Source organism: Rhamphochromis longiceps, linkage group LG6 (genome assembly GCF_057381845.1).
Source record: "Rhamphochromis longiceps isolate RC_006_pf linkage group LG6, R_longiceps_female_GT1.1, whole genome shotgun sequence".
In the NCBI taxonomy this organism is placed as follows: Eukaryota; Metazoa; Chordata; class Actinopteri; order Cichliformes; family Cichlidae; genus Rhamphochromis; species Rhamphochromis longiceps.
The window spans coordinates 2,903,739-2,922,905 of record NC_140562.1 but is presented as its reverse complement, the minus strand read 5'-3'; the positions used below and the strand labels follow the sequence as shown (position 1 = coordinate 2,922,905).

The 19,167-nt window shown below is 44.5% G+C and overlaps 1 protein-coding gene across 3 annotated transcripts in view; it reads left to right on the top strand.

Annotated features, from left to right (window-relative positions):
- Positions 1 to 3,029, top strand: part of LOC146667261 (uncharacterized) — a 29,973-nt gene extending 26,944 nt beyond the window's left edge. For all 3 annotated transcript variants that reach the window (XM_085408925.1, XM_085408924.1, XM_085408926.1), the window contains exon 8: positions 1,189 to 3,029. In XM_085408925.1, the coding sequence (XP_085265051.1) occupies positions 1,189 to 1,820 (632 nt within the window). In that variant the 3' untranslated portion in view covers positions 1,821 to 3,029. The remainder of the gene's footprint in view (positions 1 to 1,188) is intronic.
- Positions 3,030 to 19,167: the final 16,138 nt, after the last annotated feature.

The window sequence follows — 19,167 nt, the reverse complement described above, 5'->3', positions numbered from 1 at the left end:
AATTTGTTTTATGTCTTATGCTTTTATGATTGTGTAAACTGCTGGCTTTTATGTTGCTTTTGTTATTCTGCTGTGTGCAGTGTCCTTGAGTGTTCTGAAAGGCGCTTTCAAATAAAATGTATTATTATTATTGTTAGTTAAGCTTTCCTTTACACACTGAGGTCATTGTGGCAGCTGTTATTGCTGAAGCCTGACAAAAAGATACTGGTGATGAAAAGTCTCTATTGTACTATTGCATGCTTTAGGGTCTGAACATGCTAATGTCACAGTCTGTGGACCAGCAGAGTGAGTGCAGTGAGTAGGACGCTGAGTTTAACAAATCAGAGTCAGAAAGGGTTTTATTGCCAAATATTGAGCAGGTTTACAACATTAGGAAAATTGCTGCGGTACTTAGTGCAAACATACTGTCAGATAACGCTTAAATAAACAGTAGATAGATATACACATGAGTGCAGGTGGTGATCAGTGCCAAACATGGAATGATGCAGTGAACACAGCGTAGGGTCATGTGTTAGGGATGGGAACAGTCATACGGTTATTGTTCGTGTGTCCGACGGCAGAGGGGAAGAAACTGTTCTTATGGCGAGAGGTTCTGGTGCGAATGGACCGGAGCCTCCTGCCTGAAGGGAGCAGGTCAAACAGACTGTGTCCAGGGTGAGAAGGGTCAGCTGAGATCCGAGCTGCACGCCCCAGTGTCCTGGAGGTGTACAGGTCCTGCAGAGATGGGAGTCTGCAGCCAATCACCTTCTCAGCAGAGCGCACAACACGCTGCAGTCTCTGTTTGTCCCTGATAGTGGCTCCAGCGTACCACATGGTGATGGAGGAGGAGAGGATGGACAGCCATTTAGTCGCAACATGAAGTTCAAACTGAGGGATCAACAACCTTTGTGTGCGTGCGCACACTTGTTTTAGCTGCTCTCGTTGTTGATTTGCGTGTTTCTGCCGTATGAATTTGTTGTTTTTCCTTGTATGTTTTTACTGGTGCAGCCATTGGTGCTTTTATTTTTAATATATATTTATATTTACTTGTATTACACAGAAATACCATTAAGAGAAATGAGTAAATACACGAACAAGACGAGCCTATAGAGAATTAATAGCGCTCATCTTGGAAAAGCAACCATCACATATAACTGCCTGGCTCCGAGTTTAGTGACAGCTGATTCCTTGTTTTCTCTGGTTCCTCAGGGACTTCTGCACCCACGTCTTTGAGAATGCAGGATCCAGGATCTTCCCAGCCTTCCTGGAGGAGAACACCAGCACAGGCTCAAGTGCAGCAGCTTCAAAATGGCAACACTTACTCTCAACAGGAAAGCACCGTCCCTCCCTCACGAATCACACCGTCCTCCAGCACAGGTGCTGTTAGTAAAACAGGTAAAACCAAGACAGCTGGGGCTCCACAGTCCTCTCTATCAGTCCGGGGAGCTGTAGCACCGCTGGCCAGCACTGAGGTGGCCATCGCCCCACAGCATCGGACAACTCTCCTCACTAACCTTAATAAAAATCGTGCCGCATGCACTTTGCCCACAGAGCGCCGCAGGAAGAGTTACGTATGTGGAGCCTGCGGAAAAGCTTTCTCTGGCCTGTCCAATCTAGAGGTCCACAAGAGAGTGCACACAGGCGAGAAGCCTTTCCGCTGTGACACTTGTGGGAAGCACTTCTCTGAGGCTGGAAACCTGAAAAAGCACCAAAGGGTTCACACGGGGGAGAAACCCTTCAGCTGCAACCAGTGTGGGAAGAGGTTTGCTTGGATCTGCAACTTGAGGACACACCAGCAGTCTGCCACAGGCTGCGGAGCACAAGCCGGGGCAGGGCTGTAACTGCTGATGCTGTTATTATTGATTCAAAGGGTAGTATAACTCGGCCCAGTGACAGTTTTTTGTGTCCCTGGTTATAGTCGACCCAGTTTAGCTCTTTCTCTGTGTTCCTGTGGGCGTTTTGAAACTTTTCCTTTGTCTCCTGGGTCCTCGGAGAGCCTCTCCATGGATGCATGGCACAACCTAAAGAGAGTGCCAGCTCTCCAGGACGTATACACTTAAAGAAAAGAAGAGAAACTGGAAGAGCTTCACTGAACAGAGGGGGTGGCTCACGACAACAGCTATCAGTGGCCTAAAATGCAGGGATTTCAACCCCCAGTCATACCCTGGCTCCTGTGACTGTAATAATGCCTTGGCTCATGTCCATTAATGACCCATATGATTACAGTAAAAGGCTCTCAGGACCACCGCTGAGGTGACAACCTACATCTTTAACATCATCTTTACCAACCAAAGATTTCCACTTTCCAAGCCTGCGGAGACATTTTGCTAAATATTGTATTTTTGAGCCTGTATATAAACATGTGACCCAGTGAGTGTTACAGGAAATCCAAACTAAACTCAAACTCTCGTTTTTCACTCACTAAAGGTGTATGCTGGACAATTATTTCACCTCAAAAAAGAAAAGTACGCAGAGTCGATTACATGACATTCATCACCCTGATGAGTAGTTGGAAACGTTTGACCACGATGTGTATTTGACCACAGTGGGAACACAATCAGACTGAATTAAAGAGCATATAAAGTCTCCTGTGACCAACCTCATCAGATCTAATGTGGTGCTTTCAGCTCTTTTCATTCTTTCCTGTGTGATAGTTGCCCTCTCTCTCTCTTATTCTGTGGTGAAATCTTCCACTTTCACAGAGTTAATAAATAAATTGGATGTGTAGGCAGAATTCATCTAGAGGGGTGCCGCGTTAAACTCTTCATCCACGGAAGCCTGAAGTCTGTGCTGTAAAGAAGAACACAAAACAATATTTATCAGTGCTAGGACCAATTCTGTTTACATTATACATGCTTCCCTTAAGCAGCATCATTAGAAGACATAGCATACATTTACACTGCTATGCCGATGACACCCAGCTCTATCTGTCCATGAAGCCAGGTAACATACACCAATGAGTTAAACTGCAGGAATGTCTTAAAGACATAAAGACCTGGATGGCCGCTAACTTTCTGCTTCTTAATTCAGATCAAACTGAGGTTATTGTACTCGGCCCTGAAAATCTTAGAAATATGGTATCTAAGCAGATTCTTACTCTGGATGACATTACCTTGGCCTCCAGTAACACTGTGAGGAACCTTGGAGTCATTTTTGACCAGGACATGTCCTTCAACGCACATATTAAACAAATATGTAAGACTGCGTTCTTCCATTTGTGCAACATCTCTAAAGTTAGAAATATCCTGTCTCAGAGTGACGCTGAAAAATTAGTTCATGCATTTATTACTTCCAGGCTGGACGACTGTAATTCATTATTATCAGGAAGTCCTAAAAACTCCCTGAAAAGCCTTCAGCTAATCCAAAATGCTGCAGCAAGAGTCCTGACAGGGACTAGAAAGAGAGAGCAGATTTCTCCTGTTTTGGCTTCCTGTTAAATCCAGAATTCAAAATCCTGCTCCTCACATACAAGGTCTTAAATAATCAGGCCCCATCTTATCTTAATGAGCTTGTAGTACCATATCACCCTATTAGAGCACTTCGCTCTCGCTCTGCAGGCCTACTTGTTGTTCCTAGAGTATTTAAAAGTAGAATGGGAGGCAGAGCCTTCAGTTTTCAGGCCCCTCTTCTGTGGAACCAGCTTCCAGTTTGGATTCGGGAGACAGACACTATCTCTACTTTCAAGATTAGGCTTCAAACTTTCCTTTTTGCTAAAGCATATAGTTAGGGCTGGACCAGGTGACCCTGAATCCTCCCTTAGTTATGCTGCAATAGACGTAGGCCGCCGGGGATTCCCATGATGCATTGAGTTTTTCCTTTCCAGTCACCTTTCTCACTCACTATGTGTTAACAGACCTCTCTGCATTGAATCATATCTGTTATTAATCTCTGTCTCTCTTCCACAGCATGTCTTTATCCTGTCTTCCTTCTCTCACCCCAACCAATCACAGCAGATGGCCCCGCCCCTCCCTGAGCCTGGTTCTGTTGGAGGTTTCTTCCTGATAAAAGGGAGTTTTTCCTTCCCACTGTCGCCAAAGTGCTGCTCATAGGGGGTCATATGATTGTTGGGTTTTCTCTGTATCTATGAAGCGCCTTGAGGCGACTTTTGTTGTGATTTGGCGCTATATAAATAAAATTGAATTGAATCCTAACTCATCCGCATATTGAAGTTCCACAGTAACTGCATTATTTGTTTTTTGTCTTAGTGTATTGCATTGCTAGATATTTGTTAAAGACAATACTATATACTGTACGATCCAGGCATGAGTCTCATTAACTGTTGTCTTGAGAGATCCTTCCACGCTGTGGATCACCGACACTACCTCACTGATTTTGGTGATTTGTGGTGTTGCAGAGCTGTGTCACTGCACTTGTGCTCATTATGGACCAATTTCTAGGTTTTGACTAAAAATCTTAAACACTGAAAATCTGTCAGTTCACTTTAAAACTATCTTGCCTGCAGGCGTCTCATGCTACAAACACATATTTCAAACATATTAACTGCAAAAGTAATTGTATCCATGTGTCACGGTGAGGACTCAAAGATAAGACTCTGAGCTAAAGTCAGTTAAATAAGTTTTATCGGCGAAAGAACTTCAACGCTGACGGGATCACAGGAGCTCTGAGAGGGAGAGAGGGAGTGACTTGTGATGGCGGGTGAGTGTGTGTGTGTGTGTGTGTGTGTGTGTGTGGGGGGGGGGGGGGGGGGGGGCAGACTGCTGGCAGGTGGAGGAGGTAGTGAGTGGACAGGTGGGAACTGAAGCAGTTCAAAGAGTGCCGGTAAGTGTTCTTCCAATCTTCCAAACAGGAAAGGTCCAAAGTGGCCTCCAGGTGGGATAACTGCTGGGACGCCAACAATGTTCCCTCTAATGTTTCATGTGTCTGAACACAAACTCCCTGAGCGTCCCTTGGATCACTGTGAGCAACAGCAGACGTGCGCACTGTGGTCACGCCAGCATCCAATCCATCCAAATTACATGTTTATTAAAATAATCAAATTACAGCGTTTACATTTATGTTAGACGACTCTTAATTACCTGCTTTTGCCCACTTACAATGAAAATTAAAAAAATCTTGTTCATGACCTGTGCAGCATGTTAACACTATTGGAAGGAAAAATAACTTCAACTCCAATTTTGAAAACACAACTTTCTTTTCTTTTATATATATATAAAGCTCTGACTGTATTATGAGTCTGTGGTCTGGGAGAGAGTCTGTAACTCTGTCTGCAAGTACAGTAAATAATGACCAGTGTTGGGCAATTAATTATATACTTACTTCTTCAAAAAAGTAACTGAGTTATGCAAACAACAAAGAGCAACATAATAAAAAAAACGGCACCATCACAATAAACTAGCTAGCAGTAGATATCAGTAGATACTAAATATTAAACGATATTGTGCAGCACGCAAGATAGACAGCGCACAATGTGCTTTGAGGCAGCAGCCAAGAAAGCTGTATTCTGTGTCTGTGAACACCCGTGTGTACACCTGTGTGCACACCTGTGTGGATCAGCATGCTTGCATTCCAAAGGTTTCTCCATGTAACGATCTGCTAGGGAGTGTGGGGAGCCACAGCCCCGTCCTCCAGGGCATGAAGCAGGTATGGAGGAGATCAAAACTCCAGACATCCAGAGGCCCCCAGAACACAAGAGACCAAGGAAGACCAACAGAGGGGCAGCCGCGCCACTGTCCCAGAAAGAGCTGAGGAGAGTCCCAGATGAGGGCTCACTCAGCAGCCGCGGAGCAGAAGCCAGGGGGAGTTGCAGTGACGCGGCCGTGAGCTCCGCCGGCAGCCAGCCGTGCCTGAGTGACCGAGCCCCAGGCCAAGAGGCCGGGGGCACCCCACCTCCGAAGTGGCCCGAGCGAGCCCCAGGCTCCAGGCCCTGGGGGTGGGCGTCCGGGTACACACCGGACGCCCACCCCCAGACACAAAGAACCACCAACGCACCGACACCTGAGGGAGTCCGCCACTGGCAGGGGAAGTGGTGGTGGGTGGAGATAGGCCTCCAAACCTTGGAGGGCCTGAGATGTCCCCAGAGAGGTGGCGTCTGATACCCAACCTGACATATAGACACAGACATACAGGCACACACAGATACAAACATCCATTCCCCCCCTCATGCTCTCATATGCACTTACTCCACACTCAACCAACGTGGAGACAGACATAAAGAGACGCTGTACACATGATCACACTCCCCAAGCGTACTCTACAAACCGGGTCTAGGTACCCTTGCCCCTGGAGGGGGGAACTGCACCCAGACCCAGGTGGTGTTACCCTTTTCCCTGCGGTGGGGAGAGGCAGACCGCCCCGACTCCGCAGCAGCAGGGAGGCCCCACCCTCCAGACCGCAGTCGGACGGCCAACTCCTCCTAGCCCCCCCGCTCCAGCAGGCAGCTGGAGATGGGGAGGGAAGGAAGCGAGGGGCAGGTGACCCCTCCCTGGGGCCAGCTCCCCCGCTGACCCCAGTAGGCACTCCCATACTCCGCGACCCGCCAGGGAAAGGGGGCCCAGGCCCATCCAGACCGGGGCCCAGCACAGCAGCGCCCCCCGGCCCCACAGAGCCCGGGACAGTCCACCCAACCCCACCACAGAGAAAACTGCACCCACCCCACCATCCACTCATCTTCCAGACTACATGAGACAACAGACGCCCAGGCTGAGATCTTCCTCCACCTCTCCTGTATCTCCCCCTCCTTCAGAGAGTTCCTGGGGAGAGGAAAGCTCCTGCTAGGTGTGACAATCTCCCCCACCAGTTGAAGAGCCCCCCAGGTGGCTCGACGCACCGGCGGCACCCTGCGCCAGGGATGGGCCCCCATGCACCCACCCACCCACAACCCCGGCAACACACCAACCAGGATCCAAGCCCAGTTCATGAGGACTGTTTTCTTGGCTATGCATAGGGCAGTGAAAATCATATGGGCTATATTCTTTTCTGAAGTGACATTATCTAAGCTGCCCAGTAAACACACTAAGGGGGAAGTTGGAATGTTACATTTCAGACACTTTGATAAGTCTTCACATATCTCGCGCCAAAACTTTTGCACTGGTGGACAGAACCAAAGAGCGTGGATGTAATTGTCTGGTGTATTGCCTTGACAGTGTGAGCAGTTGTTGGAAGATGTAAAGCCCATCTTGAACATCCGATGACCTGTATAGTGCGCTCTATGTAGTATTTTGTATTGTATTAATTGCAGACTGGGATTTTTAATCAATTTAAAGGTTTTTAAGCAAATCTGAGACCAGAAGTTTTGGTCTAAGCTGACTGATAGATCTGCTTCCCACTTTGCAATAGGAAGGGATATTGATTCATCTAATTTAGAAAGTGTTCTGTATATTTTAGATAATAATTTGGGGGATTTAAGAGTAAGAAAATGTGCCGCACTTAGTGGTGTTTGTAATTCAACTTGACTGAGGTTAAATTTCTTTTTTACTATGGATTTAATTTGTTGATATTCTAAAAATCTTTTCTTGTTGATCCCATATTGTGCAACTAGTCTGTCAAATGGAATAAATTCTGTTCCCTCTAATATATGTTCTAAGTATTTAATTCCTTTACAACTCCATTCTGGGAAATTAATCATATTATTGTTTTGTAATATGTCAGGGTTATTCCAGATAGGTGTACATTTGCATGGGATTAATGAAGACTCCGTTATTTTTAGAAACTCCCACCATGCTGTCAGAGAGAAGCTGATGTTGATACTTTTAAAGCATTCATGTCTTTTGATGTTTGAGCTAATAAATGGTAGGTCTGAAATCTCTAGATCCTTGCATAGTGCCTGTTCAACATCTAGCCAGGGCTCAACTAAGAAGGTATGTTTTAACCATTCTGAGATGAACTGAAGCCTGTTGGCTAAGAAGTATTGGTGAAAATTAGGCAGATCTAATCCTCCTCTATCCTTGGTTCTTTGTAGCGTTTTTAAGCTGATACGCGGGGGTTTATCTTTCCAAAGGAATTTGGAAATATATGAATCCAGAGATCTGAACCAATCTTGTGATGGTTTGTTAGGGATCATCAAAAATAAGTAATTTATTTTTGGCAAGATCATCATTTTTATAGTGGCGACCCTTCCCATGAGTGATATGGGTAAAGATTTCCATCTAGTCAGATCGCCTTCTACTATCTTTAGAAGTGGGATTTGGTTTAATTTAGTTAAGTCTGAAAGCTTAGGAGAAACATTAATACCTAAATATTTAATATTTCCGGATTGCAGTGGGGCAGAGGAAGAATTATGGAAGGAGCAGTTAATGGGGAGAACTGTAGATTTTGGCCAGTTAATTGAATAATCTGAAACTCTTGAAAACCAGTTTATTAAAGTAATTACCTCAGAGAGGTTGGTTTGTGTGTTTTGCAGAAAAAGCAACACATCATCCGCATAAAGGCTGATTTTATGTTCTATGTTCTTGCATTTTATGCCCTTAATTACTGAATTCTGTCTAAATGCTGCTGCTAGAGGTTCGATAAAAATTGCAAACAGTGAAGGGGAGAGTGGGCATCCCTGTCTGGTGCCCCTCAGGAGACAGAAGCTGGAGGATGTCTGGTCATTTGTTCTGACACAAGCTGTTGGGGAATTATATAATATTTTTAACCAGTTTATGAAAGAGGATCCAAAACCAAATTTGTGTAAAGTTGCAAATAAAAATTTCCAGTTAACTCTGTCAAATGCTTTTTCTGCATCTAGAGACAATATTATGGTTTCGATGTTTTTATTGTATGAGTAGTCTATTAAATTAAGTAATCTACGAGTGTTTGTTGAGGAGTGCCTACCTTTTATGAAACCAGTTTGGTCAGAATGAATTAAGAGGGGGGTTATTTTCTCTAATCTCTTTGAGAGATCTTTGCAGATTATTTTAAGGTCTACATTTAAAAGAGAAATTGGACGATAGCTTGAGGGAAATAAAGGGTCTTTGCCTGGTTTTAGCAGGAGACTAATGTTGGCAGAATTCATATTTGGTGGTAGTCTGCCATCTTCCTCGATTTCCTGCAACATTCTGTGGAATACTGGTGCCAAAATTATCCAGAATTTTTTGTAGAATTCTGCAGGGAAGCCGTCTGGACCTGGAGCCTTATTATTGGGCATACTTATCAGAGCTTCCTGGAGTTCACTTGGCATCAGTGGTGAATCCAGTTCCATTGCTTGACTGTCTAGTAATTTTGGAAGAGTTACGTTGTCAAGAAACAGATCAATTTCATTTTTAGATGGGTTTATTTGTGGTGAGTATAAAGTTTCATAGAAATCCCTAAAAATGTTGTTTATTCTTCCAGGGTCATATATTGTGTTCCCCGATAAATCTTTAGCAGCACATATAGTTATTTTTTCTTTATTTATTTTTAGCTGGTTAGCTAGAAATTGACCTGATTTGTTACTGTGTTCAAAATTCTGCAAAGCGAAGTCTTTGTATAAGGAATTGTGTTTTTTTATTAATAGTTTCATTTAATTCTAGTTTTGTCTTGCGTATTGTGTTCAATGTTTCCTGATCTTGGTCGCACGCGTAGGCTTCTTCTAGTGATTTGATGGTTTTTTCTAATTCCTGAATATTTTTGTTTCTTTTTTCTTTTTATGTGATGAGAAAGAAATTATTTTACCTCTCATCACAGCTTTCCCTGCCTCCCATAGAACAGAAGCAGATATTCCGGGAGTGTCATTAAAGTCTAAATATGAAGTCCATTCCTTTTTAAAATATTTAATAAAGTCTTCATCTTTAAGCAGTGATGTATTAAATCTCCAGTTTTTACTTGGCGTAGTATTATTCTTGTGCATTAGTGTTAAAGATACAGGACCATGATCGCTGACAGCTATAGGGTGAATCTCAGTGTCTGAAATGTCACTCAGCAGTGAGCTGCCGACCAAAAAATAATCCAGACGAGAGTAAGAGTGATGAACATGCGAGAAAAAAGTATATTCCTTACTGTTGGGGTGAAGGGAGCGCCATGCATCGCAAAGACCAAAGTCGCTCATATACTGTTTGATTATATTTGTGGATTGCCAATTGCGCTGAGTTCTTGTTGTGTTGAGCCTATCCATGTCTTCATTTAGTCCAAGGTTGAGGTCACCGCCAAGAATGAGTGTGCAATCAAGGTGTTCAGAGAGTGCACTAAAAAATCCGTGGAAGAATGAGGGTTCATCAACATTTGGACCATATATACTTACAATACATAGTTTTTTGTTCAATATTGATAGTTTAGTAATTAGAAATCTACCCTCTGGATCTATAACTGTATCGAGTACTGTAAAATTAACATTTTTATGTATTAAAATTGCTACTCCCCGTTGTCTAGAATTATAACAGGCTGCAAACACGTTAGGAAACTCAGGTGTTTTAAGTTCGTTTAAACCTGTGACAGGTTTATGAGTTTCTTGTAATAAAACAACATCTGCCTGTAGTTTTTTAAGCTGGTTAAATATCTTTAACCTCTTTCCTCTGGTGCCAGCCCCATTTACATTCCATGTGACAAACCTCAGCATGCCCATAATTGTGTGTGTATGTCTAATGATGTACGCTGGGTGTTTCGTTTAGACAGGTGGAGAGAATATGGAAACATCCCTTGTTTGTAAATAGAAAGAGAAAAAGAAGTGTGGTGAGAGACTCCATAAGTCTGACTATGTGTGTGAATATTCACTAATATGAACAAGCGTGGCTTGCTTATGTGTCCTGCAAGTCTGTGCGTGCTGTGAGGCTGTTGTGAATGTGCTGCCGTTGAGCTGATGTGTTTGCGTGATCGTGGTGTGAAAATATGGAGAAATAGAGGGTGTTGTTTGTAGGTGAGTGGGGAAGTAGGTGACCACAGCAGTGAAAGACAAGAGAAAGAAAGAAACCACATGAACTGTGAGCGACAACAAAAAAAAAGAAACGAAACGGAAACATTCCAATTAAAGCAATGACGGAGGGTGACGGTGTTATATCTGCTATGACATCATATTGATATTACTAGGTTAAACCCATGTTAAAGGAGAGAGTGTGAATGAATAAGAAAAGAGTGTAGCGGGTTCTTATCTGGAGTGCAGTTAATATAACCACGGTGTGGTGCCGAGGTCGCGGTACAGCTGTCCGTCCACGTAGAGCCGGTCCACAGCGATGACAGCACGGGAGCCTTTCTGGATGAAGCTACGTCGAACTGGGAACAGGACCTTGCGTCGTTCCAGGATCTCTTTGGGGAACTGGTCGTTCACGCTGAAGTCCGTTCCTTTCAGCTCTCTGCCGCGACTCTTCACCTGTTCCTTCTGTTTGAATTGACTGAATTTGGCCACAATAGGCCGTGGTCTCCCGGTCCGCGACCGCACACCCCCCAAGCGATGTACTCTATCGAAGTCGATGTTCTTTACGGTGTCCTCCGGCAGCTTCAGGTGGATTTTAATGAAGTTTTTCACCGTTGCCTCTGCGTCCTCTCCGGCAGTTTCTGGAATACCAGAAAACACAAGATTATCTCTCATGCTACGGGCTTGTAGATCGATAACGGACTCTTTTATTTTTTTATTTTCAATGTTTAGCTGGGTCACGTTATCGGTGAGAGATTTGACCGACTCCCGTAGCGTGGCATTTTCAGCGGCAAGCGTTTCCACCTGCTGCTGGCTGAATTCCAGGGATTCTCTCAGAGATTTAAATTCCCGGTGTAAAATCTCCACCAGGGACAGCCTCGCATCGAAACTGGACAATCGCTTGTCGATTGACTCCAGGATGTCTGCGATGTCTTTGCCGGCAGGCGATGTTGTACCGGGGGAGTCTGCCGGGCGACATCTCTTCGGGGAAGATGCACTCTGGGCCTTCTTCATTACTAAATCTTGAAAACAGCGGTCGATGTAATCTTGGAGAGCGTCTAAACTCTCCCCATTGTCCTCCAGGGTGTTAGAGATGATAAAACAGATGTTGTTAGTTATATGACAATTGATTAGTATATTTGGTAATACTGAAGCTTGAAAAACCTTTGTTAAACTCTATGCTACCATTTGCTTTTTCTCCGCCAAAATCTCCGGCGTCTGACGTCACCTACAACATGGGTCGCTTACCTTGTCCGTCACTTACCCTTACCTTACCCATACTTGAATAAATTCTTTACAAATCCTACCATGTGGATTCATGGATTTTTTTTTCACATTCTGTCTCTCACAGTTGAAGTGTACCTCTGGTGCAAATTACTGACCTCTGTCATCATTTTAAGTGGGGGAACTTGCACAATCGGTGGCTGACTAAATACTTTTTTGCCCCACTGTATCTGCATTGACTATTTACTGAATGTACAAGACTTTTAAAAGTGATTTAATGTTTCTTAGCTTCAAATCTGTTTGCTGTAATTTTCAAGTTGGTTGCCCATCTTTCCTAATTTTCAATTTTTATGGAATTAGTCACTTAGCTGGCTTCATTTTAACAAATACTTTTTTCTGTTATAAAGGTTTGATGATTCATTTTCTTATAAAATCTTTTTTTAGGCTCCAGACAGGTTTTGTAGCAGCAGGGAAAAAGGGGCCCTTTGAACTGAAAAGGATGCTGACCCCTGACTTAAGCCACCAGGTCAACACAAAACAAATACAGAAAAATGGAACGGTTACTTTCAAGGCTACGGGTGAAGGTGACTGGGTGTGTAAAAGCAAATATACATCAGACTGACAAAGAAAAGAGTGTTAAAAGATTTTTAATTTAGAACTTTAACTTTAACACACAGTAGCCACGTTGAACACATGTAACTGTAATGAACCAAATAAAACAGAAAAATGCAGGCAGCACTCATTATACTGTGTATAACACAGTATGGGGTTTTTTCTTTTCAGATGCTCCTGTCACTCCATTTCCCAGGTCATCATAGCACTCCCACACACATGGAGCTCTCCTGCAGTATGCAGTGTAATGCCCCAAACCACCACCTTTCCATGGAAAGCATTAATGCCCTCAAAGTGAACCACTTTCCTCGGAGAACCAGGTTGGAGGGAAATTCATTCAGTGGAAATTCTGTTTGGTTTGCAAGGTCAGTATCAATCCACACGATATCTCCAATGTTGTAGCTGTGAGTAACTGTCCCTGCACAGAGCTCATTTCCTGTGGTGCTGTCTTCTGTTTGGCCTCCAGAGATGGACTGGAGAGTGGCCACAGGCAGGTAGACTCAGGTAGGCCAAGTCCTGCTTCCACAGCAGTGCCAGGATGAGCCATAGCAGACTCTTTGAGGACAGAGATGGCAGGAGGAACAAATGGCACTTCCCTTGTCATCCCTTTGCTGAGGTAGCAGTGCTGTGAAGAGCAGTGTTTGGTAAAATAAACACTTGAGATGTTCCTCATTGTCTTAGCAATTACAGCGGAGATATCGCACTGAGCATCGGTTTGGATTGCAGCAGACCTCAACGAGACAGCTTCAAACATTACACTAAGCAGCTCTGCCCTCCTCCTGTAGATTTTTATGATTTTTCCTATAATGGTGGGCCGGTCTCTAGTCAGAATGCTCAGGCTGATTCTTTGTCCCAGTCCAGCCCTGTATGCAGCTCATCTGCAGTCTGGTGTTACCTACATCTTCCTATTCAGAAGGCAGAATTTCCGAGTTCGGAGTGCAATCAAAGCACCACGACTGCAGTTTTTGTGTTGGATGTAAAAGGCGCACATGACGCTGTGATGTAGGCTAGAATCATGGCGGCGGTCAACGACGGTCCAGGCGTGGGATTTCTCTCGTGGAAATGTGCAAATTATCTTTTCCTTTCTATTGGTAGGTGGCACAGTGCACTGTGGCAGGATAGTGCTAACATGTAAGCAAGCTAGAAGACTGCAAAGTAATGGAAGCAACATATTAACAAGAGAATTCTAAATAAAACCAAAGTTACTTTGCCTAGTAACTAGTTACATTGAAAGTAACGAGTAACTTGAATTAACTGAGTTACTTTTGATAGAAGTAACTAGTAATGTAACTAAGTTACTATTTTAAAGTAACTTAAGTTTGGCTTTTTGCAGAGTGGCCAAATTTGGAAGGTGGCTTGGCTCAGGATCCCCATCAAATCTGCTGGCTTCGCTGAGCTCCATGCAGCCGGTCCCATTCTGCCCTCACGCAGCTCTTTAGCGATCTGTTCACGCAGGTTTCCAGACATGAACCGCTTGGAGTGGCCAGTGTGCAGGGAGATCTGTATTTCTCATGAAACACTGGGGCACCATTGGACTATTAATTGCTGTCTGTCTGTCACATGACATTTCTAACTGGCCACGACACTCCTTACAGTCGTCTCCAATGTCCAGAGAATTGACCTTGGACCTTTGAAAAAATAACTATATGTGCTGCTAAAGATTTATCGGGGAACACAATATATGACCCTGGAAGAATAAACAACATTTTTAGGGATTTCTATGAAACTTTATACTCACCACAAATAAACCCATCTAAAAATGAAATTGATCTGTTTCTTGACAACGTAACTCTTCCAAAATTACTAGATAGTCAAGCAATGGACCTGGATTCACCACTGATGCCAAGTGAACTCCAGGAAGCTCTGATAAGTATGCCCAATAATAAGGCTCCAGGTCCAGACGGCTTCCCTGCAGAATTCTACAAAAAATTCTGGATAATTTTGGCACCAGTATTCCACAGAATGTTGCAGGAAATCGAGGAAGATGGCAGACTACCACCAAATATGAATTCTGCCAACATTAGTCTCCTGCTAAAACCAGGCAAAGACCCTTTATTTCCCTCAAGCTATCGTCCAATTTCTCTTTTAAATGTAGACCTTAAAATAATCTGCAAAGATCTCTCAAAGAGATTAGAGAAAATAACCCCCCTCTTAATTCATTCTGACCAAACTGGTTTCATAAAAGGTAGGCACTCCTCAACAAACACTCGTATTTTACTTAATTTAATAGACTACTCATACAATAAAAACATCGAAACCATAATATTGTCTCTAGATGCAGAAAAAGCATTTGACAGAGTTAACTGGAAATTTTTATTTGCAACTTTACACAAATTTGGTTTTGGAAACTCTTTCATAAACTGGATAAGAATATTATACAATTCCCCAACAGCTCGTATCAGAACAAATGACCAGACATCCTCCAGCTTCTGTCTCCTGAGGGGCACCAGACAGGGATGCCCACTCTCTCCTTCACTTTTTGCAATTTTTATCGAACCTCTAGCAGCAGCATTTAGACAGGCTACAACAATTAAGGGCATAAAATGCAAGAACATAGAACATAAAATCAGTCTCTATGCGGATGATGTGTTGCTTTTTCTGCAAAACACACAAACCAACCTCTCTGAGGTAATTACTTTAATAAACTGGTTTTCAAGAGTTTCAGATTATTCAATTAACTGGCCAAAATCTACAGTTCTCCCCATTAACTGCTCCTTCCATAACTCTTCCTCTGCCCCACTGCAATCCGGAAATATTAAATATTTAGGTATTAATGTTTCTCCTAAGCTTTCAGACTTAACTAAATTAAACCAAATCCCACTTCTAAAGATAGTAGAAGGCGATCTGACTAGATGGAAATCTTTACCCATATCACTCATGGGAAGGGTCGCCACTATAAAAATGATGATCTTGCCAAAAATAAATTACTTATTTTTGATGATCCCTAACAAACCATCACAAGATTGGTTCAGATCTCTGGATTCATATATTTCCAAATTCGTTTGGAAAGATAAACCCCCGCGTATCAGCTTAAAAACGCTACAAAGAACCAAGGATAGAGGAGGATTAGATCTGCCTAATTTTCACCAATACTTCTTAGCCAACAGGCTTCAGTTCATCTCAGAATGGTCAAAACATACCTTCTTAGTTGAGCCCTGGCTAGATGTTGAACAGGCACTATGCAAGGATCTAGAGATTTCAGACCTACCATTTATTAGCTCAAACATCAAAAGACATGAATGCTTTAAAAGTATCAACATCAGCTTCTCTCTGACAGCATGGTGGGAGTTTCTAAAAATAACGGAGTCTTCATTAATCCCATGCAAACGTACACCTATCTGGAATAACCCTGACATATTACAAAACAATAATATGATTAATTTCCCAGAATGGAGTTGTAAAGGAATTAAATACTTAGAACATATATTAGAGGGAACAGAATTTATTCCATTTGACAGACTAGTTGCACAATATGGGATCAACAAGAAAAGATTTTTAGAATATCAACAAATTAAATCCATAGTAAAAACATTTAACCTCAGTCAAGTTGAATTACAAACACCACTAAGTGCGGCACATTTTCTTACTCTTAAATCCCCCAAATTATTATCTAAAATATACAGAACACTTTCTAAATTAGATGAATCAATATCCCTTCCTATTGCAAAATGGGAAGCAGATTTATCAGTCAGCTTAGACCAAAACTTCTGGTCTCAGATTTGCTTAAAAACCTTTAAATTAATTAAAAATCCCAGTCTGCAATTAATACAATACAAAATACTACATAGAGTGCACTATACAGGTCATCGGATGTTCAAGATGGGCTTTACATCTTCCAACAACTGCTCACACTGTCAAGGCAATACACCAGACAATTACATCCACGCTCTTTGGTTCTGTCCACCAGTGCAAAAGTTTTGGCGCGAGATATGTGAAGACTTATCAAAGTGTCTGAAATGTAACATTCCAACTTCCCCCTTAGTGTGTTTACTGGGCAGCTTAGATAATGTCACTTCAGAAAAGAATATAGCCCATATGGTTTTCACTGCCCTATGCATAGCCAAGAAAACAGTCCTCATGAACTGGGCTTGGATCCTGGTTGGTGTGTTGCCGGGGTTGTGGGCGGGTGGGTGCATGGGGGCCCGGCCCTGGAGCAGGGTGCCGCCGGTGCGTCGAACCACCTGGGGGGCTCTTCAACTGGTGGGGGAGATGGTCACATCTTGCAGGAGCTTTCCTCTCTTCAGGAACTCTCTGCAGGAGGGGGAGATACAGGAGAGGTGGAGGAAGATCTCAGCCTGGGCGTTTACTGTCTTATGTAGTCTGGAAGATGAGTGGATGGTGGGGTGGGTGCAGTTTTCTCTGTGGTGGGGTTGGGTGGACTGTCCCGGGCTCTGTGGGGCCGGGAGGCGCTGCTGCACTGGGCCCCGGTCTGGATGGGCCTGGGCCCCCTTTCCCTGGCGGGTCGCGGAGTATGGGAGTGCCTACTGGGGTCAGCGGGGGAGCTGGCCCCAGGGAGGGGTTACCTGCCCCTCCCTTCCTTCCCTCCCCATCTCCAGCTGCCTCTCTCTTCCCGCTCCACCACAACCACCCACACATGCAGGGCCTTGGAGTAGGGGTATGTCACCAGGGTGCAGAGGAGGCTACCCCCCCCCCCCCCTCTGTCCCCTTCTGGCTGCCTCTGCCTCAATTTTATCCCACAACTTAGACATTCACATTATTCACACCCTCATTACACATACATATAGGATCTTGGGGGTGGGCACAATCACGGAGTCCAAATTACCATCAGGGTGTACACCTCACCCCTAACGTCGTTGCCCACCTCTCAATTTTAAATACACTTAGACATTGAGGGCTATCAGGAGGGACTATGCTCTTACCTGCTGCTCCTTGGCAGGTAGCTCCATGCCCTCCTGGGTTTTAATTGCACCTTAGAACACATATGCATCAACACTACAATGAGCGGGTGGAGGGAGGTTTGGAGTCTTCTCCCACCCCCATTCTCTGCGGCCTGCTGGAGCGGGAGGGCTAGGTGGAATTGGCCCTCCGACTGCGGTCTGGAGTGTGGGGCCTCCCTGCTGCTACGGAGTCGGGGTGGTCTGCCTCTCCCCACCGCAGGGAAAAGGGTAACACCACCTGGGTCTGGGTGCAGTTCCCCCCTCCAGGGGCAAGGGTACCTAGACCCGGTTTGTAGAGTACGCTTGGGGAGTGTGATCGTGTGTACAGCGTCTCTTTATGTCTGTCTCCACGTTGGTTGAGTGTGGAGTGAGTGCATATGAGAGCATGAGGGTGGGAATGGATGTTTGTATCTGTGTGTGCCTGTATGTCTGTGTCTATATGTCAGGTTGGGTATCAGACGCCACCTCTCTGGGGACACCTCAGGCCCTCCAAGGTTTGGAGGCCTATCTCCACCTACCACCTCTTCCCCTGCCGGTGGCGGACTCCCTCAGGTGTCGGTGCGTTGGTGGTTCTTTGTGTCCGGGGATGGGCGTCCGGGTACACACCGGCTCACTCCTTGGCGGCCGCTTATCGGGGCCTGGAGCCTGGGGCTCGCTCGGGCCCCTTCGGGGGTGGGGTGCCCCCGGCCTCTCGGCCTGGGGCTCGGTCACTCAGGCACAGCTGGCGGCCGGCGGAGCTCACGGGCGCGTCACTGCAACTCCCCCTGGCTTCTGCTCCGCGGCTGCTGGGCGAGCCCTCATCTGGGACTCTCCTCAGCTCTTACTGGAACAGTGGCGCGGCTGCCCCTCTGTTGGTCTTCCATGGTCTCTTGTGTTCTGGGGGCCTCTGGATGTCTGGAGTTTTGATCTCCTCCATACCTGCTTCACACCCTGGAGGACGGGGCTGTGGCCCCCCCACACCCTCTAGCAGATCATTACATGGAGAAACCTTTGGAATACAAGCGCGCTGATCCACACAGGTATGCACACGGGTGTTCACTGCTCGTAGACCCAAATTACACCTTTCTTGGCTGCTACTTCGAAGCACATCTGTCCTGCGTGCTGCACAACAACATTGAATATTTAGTATTTACTGCTGTTTACACTTAGCTAGATTAATGCGATGGTGTTGTGTTTAGTATGTTGCTTTGTTTTGGTTTTTTTTGTCTTTTTTTGCTTGTTTTCTATTCTTCTCTCAACAGGTGATCCAGGAGATTTTTATTTTTTTTCTCCCCCCCTTTCTCACTGTCCCTCTCCCCTTCTGTTTTTCCTTTCCTTCCTCTTTCTTTCTCCCTTTCCTATCTCTCACTCATGTCTGTCCCGTCTGTAACATCTGAAAATAAAATATAATAAATAATAAAAACAAAGATCGACCAAATGGACCAATACGGCAATGCCACGATGATCCATTTGGCAAAGTAAATCCATTGGGTATCCTTGTTGGTCTTCAGACAACAATTCTGATGGCTAAAGAACCAAATGGGACAGGCGGCAGAAAAAAAAAAAGAAAAAAAAAAAAAAAAAAAGAATTTATTGGTAAATCAGGGTGGAAAATAAGTATTTGGTCACCTCAAACACGGAAAATCTCTGGCTCTCACAGACCTGTAATGTCTTCTGTAAGAAGCTTTTCTGTCCCCCACTCGTTACCTGTAT